The 12,776-nt window shown below is 39.3% G+C and overlaps 1 protein-coding gene across 1 annotated transcript in view; it reads left to right on the plus strand.

Moving 5' to 3' along the window:
* The first annotated feature begins 7,081 nt into the window (after positions 1-7,081).
* The window catches only part of gpr158a (G protein-coupled receptor 158a), a 112,356-nt gene continuing 106,661 nt past the window's right edge, over positions 7,082-12,776 (plus strand). The window contains exon 1 of the mRNA XM_061237354.1: positions 7,082-8,253. Within this exon, the coding sequence (XP_061093338.1) occupies positions 7,367-8,253 (887 nt within the window). The 5' untranslated portion in view covers positions 7,082-7,366. The remainder of the gene's footprint in view (positions 8,254-12,776) is intronic.

Raw genomic sequence — 12,776 nt, forward strand, 5'->3', positions numbered from 1 at the left:
TCATGTATTTGTTCTCTTAGATTCCCCTCTTATCATACAGATGCAGACAGATCCAGGCAGAGCTGTGGGAGGCCCTCTCCATTTTTTGTTTATCTTTTCACCCTTTCATTCCAGTGAAATCTGGAAAGGTACCAATTCTGGCATTTGGATTCCCAGAGATGAGTATTTATCCCTCTGGAAATGACACTTTTCTTTCAATAGGCTAAGGGAAATTTCCTCTGTGACATAAAGGAATTCTGATGGATTGATGAACTATTTTGTACGTCCCTTTGGATAAAATCGTCTGCCAAATAAAATGTTATGTAATGGAGGATATAAACAGCACAGGAAAATATTGTCTTTGGATGAAAATATTTCCTTATCCATATGTGGTATTTAGCTATTTCCAGGGGCTATATTCATTCTTTCTTTGTCTGTCATTGTACAAGATCACCAGAATCTTTGAGCCTCTGTCTTGTGTGTAGTTGCGTTTTTGAAAATGCACAATACTCTCTCTGTATTCTATGGAACAATGACATGTACCTTTTGTCTTGCAGTTTGCTGTAAGGTACTGTTACTGATACTGATGCTTTGAACTAATATGCTAAGCTCTTCAATGCAAAAACTATACATCTTAGCACTGGATGTTCAATGTACAGTATTAACTGAAAAATATTTAATATAACTGTATATTGTATACAAGATTAAAGAAATGTAAGGCCTGATATACAAAGACATGCAAAACCTAAAAATAAAAATAAAAATAAAAAAACTTTAGCACATGCAAAACTTTTTCGCACAAACAAAACTAATAACACAACCAATGATTGGGGCAAAAGAAATACCATGACCAATCATTTGTCATGTTATTGGTGTTGTGTGTGCTAACAGTTTTGCATGTACTAAAGATCTTAATAAATCAGACCTTAGTATACTAAGGAGATAAACAGTATTGCTGTATATATTTAACATTTGATGAAAATATCTAAATTCTATTTACAATGGGTTCCAGAATTATTGGCACCCTTAATAAATATGCATGAAAATACTGTAAAATAACAGATAATACCATTATTGATAGACTTTATTTAACAGCATGTGTAAAATAATTCTGGAGCCCACTGTGTATTGCTTTCTGTATTAATTATGATTCACTTGTAATGGTTCAGATGGGTTTAGTACAGATGTACCTGTAGCTCTTTAATCTGACATATCCTTAGCATCCCCGTTTACTTCAAGAACTGGTTATGCTGTGGAGCCAAGGTGTTGGTGTGGTGGCCTTTCTGGCTTAGTGAGGAGGGAGGGGGTAACTGGTCTTGGGAGAGGTGCTAAACACACTGATCAGCCATAACATTAAAACCCACCTGTTTAAAACCAGTTTCTTCACGATTAATAGTGCTTTGATGAAGGTCAACATTTCTGTATTATAAATCCTTTTTTTGACTGGTCTAATGTAATATTCTAATATTTTGAGATACTGGAAGGCCAGAAGTTGGTATGAAATCCTGAAATGGATACGGCCCTCTTTGGCCACCTCTGCAGTAGATACTACAAGAATTGACCACTTATGAATTGTAAATGCATTTCTCCCCAAACTCAGTTTGGCTAATTTAAATAATTGCTGAACTTACAAAACTGTGTTTACTAAAGAAAATAAAATCATACTTTTAATTATTAATCAAAATGATGTACCAATGTTCAATGAATCCCAGCCATTGCCTTAAATTCAAGTGACCAACCCAATAATACAGGTGAGATGAGTTAACAGTGCAATCTACTGCTGTAATTGATAAATTAGGCATTGTAAAAATGACAGTCAACATACCCTGTGGCTCTATAGAGGTTCCCCATCCCTGGTCCTTGGGATATCGATGTCTGATAAAGCAAGGAATGTAGGGGAGAGTGGGGCATATTGTCACACTTTTCACTCTTTCTTACATTTATTGGGTGCAATACATCACAATTGAATAAATGTCATACCAAATGAAAGGATGAAGTCTCAGGCACATATTTTGCATTCATTAGTCTCATCTTAATTCAGTACAGAGTGACAGTTAAATAGAGGTTGTGCACTTGTGACAACTTGCCCCATCAGTGGGTAAGTTGTCACATTGGATTTTTTTGGATTTTCAACAAATAAGAATACAACCAGGCCATTTAATTGATTTATTTCATTTAAAATACAAATATATATATATATATATATATATATATATATATATATATAACCAAAGAACCAACTGGGCCGAATTTGGGAGGTGCTTTGCCTCCCAAGTGCAATTACTGGTACTCTCTCCTCTACTCAGTACAATAATATAAAATATTGTACTTAAAAAGGTTTTATTACATAACATTCCGTTTCTTACTTTTGAAGGTGAAAAATAAGAAAACTGTCCTCACCTCAGATTAGTGTGATTTAGACCACATGTAAACAGGAAGTTGACCTCAGAACACAAAGTCACATAAAATAGCTATTACATTTTTATGGGTAGTGCCACTAGTTTTAGAGAAATAAACAGTGTGACAACTTACCCTGCTCATCCCTAAGCCATGCCCACCAATGTAATGTTTAAAAAGAATCTAGTTCGAGGATACTGTCACAAAACAATCAAGGATGCATGTACCAGGTGAACAGAACTGCCGTGTTATGTGTCTTATGTTATAAGAGTGCCCGTTATGATTACACAAGAGCATGCATAAGCGAGGAATGTAATCTCACAGAAAAAAAAGTGTTTCTGCATTTTATTTATTGATTAATTCATTTTCTGAGCACAGTAAGCAGTATGCAGGCCTCTCTAACACATTCCCCTGGCACCCCCTTCCTGAATGACTCATCTATCCTTTAGATCCTGTGTACCAGATGAAACAGGAAATGGCTGCTTTGTGGGAGACAGAGATGTGGAACTGCTGCTCATTACCCCTTTGCCAGACCTGGGTCAAATACATAATTGTTTTTGGATTCAAGTGCTCGATTGATCTTGCCTGGTGCAATTGGGTCAACCAAGAGGAACAGAAGGTGAGGTTTGCATTTTTTGAGAGTATTTTATAGGTTCTAAATACACCAGATGAGCTCAGTAAAGTGTAGAAAATTATTTGAATCAAAAATTATTTCGTATTTGACCCAGGTCTGCCCTTTGCACACTTTTTGGCATCAATAATCTGAATGTCTGGAGAATAATTTTTATGAATGTAGTAATTACTGCACTTTTTGTATGTACTCCCCCATTTCAATGTTTGAGACAAATTAACATAATGTCAAATAAAAGACTTTGTATTTGTATTTGGTTGCATATCATGACTTCCTGATATCTGTGACCCATCAACATCATCCAGAGTCTGGATATCTTATTTTCAGGTTGTCATACAAAAATAAAATAAAGTTACAGCACCCCCTTTTGGGCCATAGAGGATGAGCCAGGATGGTTAGTTCCCTCTGGTGAACACGTGGGTCTTTGTCTTGGTGTGCTGATCATACCTTTGGTGTGAGGTTTGGAACGGTCAGAGGCTATCTGATGTAGAAGTCACAGAAGGCCCCATCAGCTGTCACAGTGATCCTGTGTAGATCTGGATTCCGTTCTGAATCTGATGCTATGCGGATACAGAGATACCTCCACCGAGAACCCATCTATATAAGTTGGGTTTCAGGGTTTTAAGTGTGAGTGGTCTTGCAGTTATGTATAATTATGTCAAAAATGATTAACATTTTTGTCAAAATGTTACTCTGATGAAGGCTTTCAGCCAAAATGAACTGTGGTTTTTTATTTGTTTTTACAAATGCAGTTGAAATTATTAAATCCAGTCCTTGCATTTGTCATGCATCTTATCTACTTGTTCCAAAATACTACTTGCTCTGCTTGCACCCTTGAGGAGGGCTGAGCTCCATTTCTTCAGTGAAAGGCCACAATGAGCAAGGTGAAAAATCTAAGGCTAGGGGATCATGAAAACAAATTCCAAAAACATACAAAAAATAAACTGGAGATATCAATAGCCAAAATATCAAAAACATGTAAAAGAGCATAAGCATGGATCCCAAAACAAAATACCAAGGCACAACGTCTGCAGGTGGAAAAATATGCATTTATGTTTAATTAATTATTCAAGTGGCTACAGGATTAAAAACCAGCGACCACTTTGTATTGACCAAGAGCTTTTCTTCATCAGGGTCAAAGATGTAATTTGGCACAAACAACATACTTTATATAAATGTGCGAGTCACCATAATTGGATAATTGAAAATTAGCCTACATCATATTATTATAGTTTTTTATAGTTTCCTTTTCAACTTTATATAACAAGGTGGACCAACTTGGAAAACCAAGTTCTCTTTTACAGTGATATCCTGGGATATCCTCCCATATCCCAATTTCGCCATTTAGATAGTTGCCAAATTAATTCTGTATTTTCTTTCCTCAGTTTACAAATTCGCTGTCAAAATGATTATGGCATGCTATGTCTGTCCTTGCGCTGAATGTGTGATATTTGTGAAAACCAGATCATTTCTCTCATTCCTGATGGGTTTGATGTTTAGGAATAAGGAACCGCTCTGGAAAGGTCCGTGTTCACACAAAATGTTCACACAATTTCTCAACGGGAGAAATTGTTAATAGATATAAGCCACTCTTGGAGAAAAATAGAAGTAAAAATGTAATTTGTATTAACAAAAATCTTACCAACCCAATTCTTTGGGCTTAGTAACAATGGTAATAATAATAACAATAGTCATAATAATGTCTTCACATACAGTGGCTTCAGAAAGTATTCACACCATCTCACACTTTAATTTAAATAAAATCTACAACACAATAAATTGATCAAATTGCCATTTATGCCCATCAATCTACACTCAATAACCCATAATGACAGAGGGAAAACATGTTCTTAGAAATATTTGCACATTTACAAAACAATTAAAACGGAAATCTCTCATTTATATAAGTATTCAGACAGTCATTCAGTACTTTGTAGAAGTCCCTTCGGTAGCAATAACAGTCTTTATTGGGTAAGTCTCTACAAGCTTTGCACACCTGGATTGGGGCAGTTTATTCAATTTTTCCTGGCAGATCCTCTCAAGCTCCTTCAGATTGGATGGGAAGCGTCTGTAAACTGCCATCTTCAGGTCCCTCCAGAGATGTTCTATGGGGTTTTCAGTCTAGGCTTTGGCTGGGCCACTCAAGGACAGTCAAAGACTTGTCCTGAAGCCACTCCAGCGTTGCCTTGGCTGTAAGCTCAGGGTCATTGTTGTGCTGAAACCGTTGCCCCAGTCTGAGGTCGCATCTCTGGAGCAGATTTTCTTCAATGACCTCTCTCTATTTGGCTGCATTAATTCTTCCCTCTATTCTGACCAGTCTCCCTGCCCCTGCTGCTGAGAAGCAGCCCCATAGCATGATGCTGCCACCACCATGCTTTACCGTAGGGATGGTATTAGCCAGGTGATGAACAAGACAATCAAGACATAGTGCTTGGAGTTCAATTTTTGTCCTGGTGGTTCCAAACTTCTTCCATTTCAAAATTATTGAGGCCACTGTAAATACTCAAAGCTTTGGAAGTGGTTTTATACCCTTGCCGTGATCTATGCTATACAATTTTATCACAGTGGTCTACAGAGAGTGCCTTTGACGTCTTGACTTGATTTTTGTCCTGACATGCAGTGTGAATTGTGGAACCTCATATACACAGGTGTGTGCCTTTCTAAGCTATGTCCAATCAATTTGCCGCAGGTGGACTCCAATTAATGTCTAGACACATTTCAAGGATAATTAAAGCAAACAGGATGCACCTGACCACAATTTATATCTAACTTTCATTTTCAAATCATATTCACACAGTCTCTGAAAATAAAATGATATTTATTACTTTTAAATAAAATATCAAATTAGTAGGATTGTTATTTCAACCATCCTTCCATAAGAGGATCTATTTTTCCAGCAAGGAAATCCCAAGGTATTCTGTCTTATCTAAACTATATTGCATGTCTGCATAAGCTGTAAAGCCCCTGAAATAGCCACAGTCCCTTGACGATATTTATAAATTAATCTCCAAATGCTAAATGCTATGGATGTATGAATGGAACTTTACGTATATAACAGAAACAATACAATATTCCATATTGAAACGTTATATTATGATTCACAACTTTAAGCGTGGATTGCAGCGGGAAAGTACAGCGTTGAATTCATTTTAACCAATTCGGTGGTTTAAATGTAACCTACAATTTCCCGTTAAACGTATCGTTGCAAGGATCTGGGTTGCGGGCTAATTGTAGCATTTTCCTATCGTTTTCACGTTTTGAATCGTTTGAAGATTCAGACAGAAGTTAAGACAGAAAAAACGCAGTGTTCGTACCAGCCTCAGAAGCAGTGACCGAATGAAGAATACTTCCCTTGCAACGATAAAGCTTTAATCCACAAAACGAAGTGAAATCGAATGAATGAACCATAATAAGAAGTGTATATATTTCGGCCGAACCATTTTCCATACGCCATAGTCTCAGTTTTAGCTTATGGCAGACCTCCCTCTTTCAAATCCCTTTATCCAGCCAAGCTGGTATGCTTGTTTTCCAGGAGTCAGTGCCTTGTTGACATTATTCATCAAACCCGCTTCTACAACATTTGTTTGTGTAGAAAGACGCAATTTTTATTGATTTATCCATTACATTTGAAAGACACGAAATGATCAAAGATATAACTGCACACGTTTTATCTCAGCATAAATATGCTATTTCGCATAGCCTGCTTCCCTTCACGTAAACGCTTCCTCGTTAGGCTGCCAGTTGGTAAGATTTTTATGTTTTTCTCAAGCGCTGATTTCAGAACTGGACAGCTCCTTCGTCGCTCTACCTAACTTACCCCGGTTAAATGATTGACACAAGAAATAGCCATACACGATTCAAGGGCACTTTAGGAAACCTATAAGATAATGAAGGAGACGGGATTTGTGAGCAAACGGTTCTTGCTGTCCCTATGGTTTAGTTACTGCTTGTTATGGACAGAGGAGGGCGGAGTGTGTTTGCCACCAAAGTGTGAGGTACGACTCCGAGCATCTAAGTAACCGGATTTTCCATTTTTTTCAACCGACTCGCTTATATTCAAGCATCGCATTGCAATAGGGGCAGAGCAACATTTCAATAATAAAATCGCCACTGTCAGGCGGATATACACGGAAACAAGCCAACTACAGTCGCTTTCTAAGGGAAATATGAATTGACCTGCTGGAAACCGCCTTTCTTTATATTACATTGATAATACAAGCTGGAAACAAGACTGGATTCACTTGCCTACAGGTGAACACATTTTAATGTGAATACTGAAAATTATTTGGCTGGCATCGTGCATGTTCACACCTAACTGCAGAACGTTAACCGGGGCTTCGATATTAAAGGCTAAACGATATGGCTGTTTTCATGTTTTCGTTACTCGTCCATGTGGGAATTGTTGTTGGATCAAATTATGGATATATGGAATGGTCCGAGCACCAGAGAGACGCTGAAATAGGAGCAAAGCAACCCATCTACAACATTCATATTAACAGTCAAGAACCACAGCATCATGCGCCTTATTTGCAGAAGCCCGCGACCGAGCGCTCGATCTTAGCACAGAAAATCGAGGAGGATCTACCCAGAGTGGTTACGGCTTTTCTTCATACAGGAGATTCGTCAACGTTAAAGCATGCGAACTGTTCACGGAGATACGAGCTGAGCAGTCTGCGTGACAGACCATACACGACTTCCCATTATTCCCTACACAGTGTGATGGATACCGTGATTCAAGCCACAAACTTCCTCAATTTGATTTTACAAACCAACAGGTCCAGGGGGCACGACCTCCGACAAGACATAGAGTGGTACCATGCGTTAGTCAGGAGTATATTGGAAGGGGATCCAAAAATTCACCGGGCTGTGCTCACGTTCAACACTGAATCATTAGCACCGGGTCCCAACGTCTTCCTACAAGCCACGAGAGCGGGAAGCGAGATAGTTCTCCAAGATCTGTCGATGGCGGCCCACCATCACCTGAAAAACAAGACGCCGGAGACAGAATGGTTCCATGAGTTCCGGGACCGAAAAACCCCCCAACTGCACAGGAGAGTGCTGAGCCACGACATCAAATCTCTGGATGCTTCCCTCAGGAGAGGAGACGGTTATGTTATTGATAAAACTCAGATTAAGTGGTCGGCGCCTTACCTCGAGTGCGAAAATGGGAACTTCATTCCAAAGTGGCTCCTCACGTTATCTGCTGCGTTCTACGGCCTAAGTCCAAACATGGCCCCTGAGTTCAGGTACAGTACGTATGAATGTCTCTGGTGTCGGGCAGTGTCTGTGGCACAGGAATGAAAAAGTAAATAGGCATACATTCACAATTGATGGATAACAAACTTGATTTATGTTCCTTAAATGCTGCAGATTTCCCCCAAACCAGTAGGTCCGTGCGCAATCGTGCATTTTATATCTAGACTACATTTAGATAGATATCACTTTATATGAAGTGTATTGTCGTGTTCTTCTATCCTTCTGCAGTCAATAACAATAACGCAGTGGGATAAACAGTTACCCACCAGCTTGAATTGACTAATGGAAAAGGCTGTGCCATTGAGACGTTTCCTATGAGAGGAAGCGCTAGACTTCCCCCGAACACCCAGCGACGCAGCAGACCTTATTTATTTCCATGGATGTCGCTGCACTGACGACACACCTAGAAAACACCAGGCTAGGTGCTGAAATTATTGCTAAAAGAACGGTATCACAGTATTTTCTTATCCCACCTCAAAATCAATTATTTTTGTTTTATGTCGAATTATTTCTCATTATTTCTGATGTGCCGTGACCTCCATATTCCAGTCGAAAATGAAATAGCATAGCAAATATAATGCAACATAGACGCGGTAAACTCAGCGGTATATTTAATATCTGTGTTTTGAACCAACTGTTCATTATGTGCATGAGGTATCGGGGTTGGTCTTATGAACATGCGTTTCCTCTCCATTTAATGTGGCTAACCGCCTAGGGATGTCAACAGTTACTGGCTATTGCACGGAATCGGTGTCTTCAATGGGTGCTAGTTTTATGTTGGAATTGCCAGTCTATGTTTTTACTGGGTGTTTTTAATGTATTATTAATAGGCGATGTGACATTTGTGTTCAGTCCCTCTTTTCGACTCGACTTTACAAAATGGTATACTTTGCAGATTAGCTTATGGTAGTGTTTAGTTAGTATAGCGAACCATGGAAACCCACGTGAAAGGGTACTGACTGCTACATGAACATAATAGTCTGCTCAGCTAATGTAATACCAGTTCAATCTGTTGTTTGTTTGCGTAATTTCCGGAATGCTCGTGTAATGCTCATTTAGAGGATACGAGCAGTTATGCTAGGCCTTATTAAATAGCAAAATGAAACCCTGTCCAGGAATGGGCATTACATGACATAATCTATATGACATTAAACAATGGACTGGATTACCTCGAATAACTCTCAGAAGTAGGGGAGACCGGGGATGGCTTAAACACTGTGTTGGTTAAATTGACCAACACAGATTGACCAACACGGGATGAGTTGTGGTAATGTGATCACTTTTGTCCAGACCCATATTCCACAGTGAGCTCACTGGTTGATGACTCTATATTAAATGGGTTTGTTTTAAGCCAAGAAAACTGATTTTGAGCTACAAAAGTAATAATTCTCATTCTCATCTCATCTATTTGTTTTTGTTTAGCAGTCACAACATTTTAGGTAAAATGGTTTAACTTCTGCGGTAAATACCAAATGTGATGCTTCAAATTCATGCTAGCTTCAAACCCACATGTCAAAATAACTGCCTATGTGGCTGTCCGGGATAATTTTGATTGAAACTCATTGTTTTTGGCATTTATTTATTTCTCAGCATGTCAACTAGGCAATGGAAGGGGAAAAGAGTGAAGTGTGTCCTAATACACACTCTGAAACACTGCATGGGTAGTCAGCTGACATATTCACTCACACGCTCATTTATTTTATTTGAAAAAATTTTTTTTTGAAAAGAGTGACGTTATAAAAAAGACTTGTATATTTGTACAACTGATTTTGTTTTCAAATTATGTTAGAAATGGACAATTCTATATTTCATGTTTAAGGATAAAATATTTGACTTATGTTTTACTGAAAAGAATCTACTTTAGGCCGATACACAAGTTATTGTGTAAATGTAATAGTGTGGGTCTGATTTTTGTGTTCCTGTTACATCCATCCATCCTAGTGTTACAACTCAGCTATTAGATGTGCCATATTCCTGCTTATATGTATTTACATTGAGGTGCTATTCGGACCTGTTTCTGGTCTCTTTCATCACACCAGTCGTAAATGAAAAGAGGGCAAAAGCAAAATGCCTAGCATCACCGTTCAGGCAGCTCTCCAGATAAATCCACAATCAATACCATGATGAATAAATAATGAATGATGTACAACTGGAACATGAAACAATATTTAGCTCAGCCTTTTATACTTAGAAGATTCTGTTTTCTTTTTAGACATTTAATGAGTTCAGTTGCTTGTTCAGTGCAGTCACTTCCTATGGTCCCTGGTGGGGCATTCAGCTCTAGCTCCAAGTGCAGCGAGGTGCCCCACAGACCAGATGGAATCCCATACACAATAGTGGTGACTGTGGCTTGGAATGACACAAGGTATTTGGCCATGATGGCAGCAGGGTGTTCCTTGACCCAGCAGTGCCCCAAGTGGTAAGTTGAAAAGCTGTGGTCTACCTGCCCCAGTTGCTTAAATTGTGCAGTTCTTCTGTGCAACCCCACCGCACAGAAGCTTGGTGAAAGTAGCCGTAGCTTACTTTTCACGTGCACAGGTGAGTGTGCACCCTATCAAACTGATGGAGGCCATTGCAAAAATGGGACAGTCCTGCAATTATGACTGCCCATCCCCATTTGGAAAGTGAAGATGAATGGAGTTAAAAAGTTGTTCAAATTGAATATATCTCAAACCTAGTCATGTGTGTTGAGATTAAAATAGACTCCATATATATAAATATCTCCATGTTAAATCAGCCAGCTGTCAGGATTTTGCCATGTATAAACTCTCTGCAGAGGAGAAAGGGGCTTGAGGTTCTCTTCTCCCCAGTATATACTAGCGTTCTAGGCCTTCACATCCATTGGTTCGAGCCAGCAGCAGGGCCCAGTGCAAAATATTATGCAATGTACACACAGCCTGTATTTTTAGGCACCAGTGTAGACTGCCCCCCGCCCCAACCACAGCTTAGCTTAGCTTTAAGCTGTCAATGCAATGCAACACCAAGTGGTGTTGATGACCAGGAAAAAAATGTGAGCACAAATGAAACAAGTGTCTAAAAACCGCAGGGTTTGATGGTTTTTATGAGGCTGATTTCATGGATTTGTCTGAATTCTTTATAATTTTTTCACATGGAAACCAGGCAGGCAGGGCAGGGCGGGACATATTATACTATTATACTTATTACATTTAGCATGAACCTTTATTCAGAGTGACTTATCCAACTTTTGCATTTTACAACACAGTATACATTTATAGTATATTCTACACCAATGAGCCAAAACATTATGATCACCTGCCTAATTTGCTCTTGGTCCTCCGCTTGCCGCCAAAACAGCCTTGACCCACAGAAGCATGAACTCTACAAGACCTCTGAAGGTGTCCTGTGGTATCTGGCACCAAGACGTTAGCAGCAGATCCTTTATGTCCTGTAAGTTGGATCAGACCAGTGTTCCAGTACATCCAACAGATGCTTGGTCGAATTGAGATCTGGGGAATTTAGAAGCCAGGGCAACACCGTGAACACTTCATCATGTTCGTCAACCATTCCTGAACAATGTGCAGTGTGACAGGGTATACTATCCTGCTCAAAGAGGTCACTGCCAACGATGAATACCTGGATGTACCCGGTCTGTAACAATGTTTAGGTAGGTGGCATGTGTCAAATTGACATCGACATGAATGAACCCTTGTGTAATCTTAACATTCTGTATACTCTCCCTGACCTAAGAGTGAAAAATTACCCATCTTCACTACTTCACTAAACCCCTAAAATATAACAGCTTAATTGAACTTTAAACCCCAAATCTGTTTTGCATGAAGAAACAACCTGTCACTCATCGCAAGCTTTGTCATCAAATGTCAAGTTGAAAAAAGATAAATTAGGGGGTTTTCTCTGCAGTTAAACATAGTGGCGGGTCATTTTTGACCCTTAAGACAACACACGGGTTAAGGACCCAGGGTTTCCCAGCAGAACACTCCACACTCCACACTCCCTCCCTCCGGCCGTCCACATGATGTGAAAGAAAACGGGACTCATCGGACCAAGCAACCTTCTTCCGTTGCTGCAAGGTCCAGTTCCGATGCTTGCTTGCCCATTGTAGGCACATTCGACAGTGGACAGGGGTTAGCATAGGGCACTCTGACTGGTCCGCAGCTACGCAGCCCCGTACACAGCAGGATATGATGCATTATGTGCACCCATAGATGCGTCACAAGATATGCCACTTCTGAAACACGCCTGTAATTCAACCAAATATCTAACTTGTCTGCCGTTGGGTCACAAGTTTTTCTGTGTCTTGGTGGAAATGGAATAACAAAAAGTCTTCATCTTAAGAAGATACATGTGCTTCCTCCATCAAAAGAGGACTTATACCTAATGCTTTCATTCTTCACCTCATTAACAATTTGACTTTCTTATATACTATATGCCAGCTGGTAAACAACGTATGGATGGTAAAATAAAAGGCAGGACTTACATGTTCAGATTTTTAGGCATTGCCTTTGAGCACCTGGCTCCTCAAATGAAATGCTTT

This window comes from Conger conger, chromosome 4, assembly GCF_963514075.1.
Source record: "Conger conger chromosome 4, fConCon1.1, whole genome shotgun sequence".
NCBI classification, from domain to species: domain Eukaryota; kingdom Metazoa; phylum Chordata; class Actinopteri; order Anguilliformes; family Congridae; genus Conger; species Conger conger.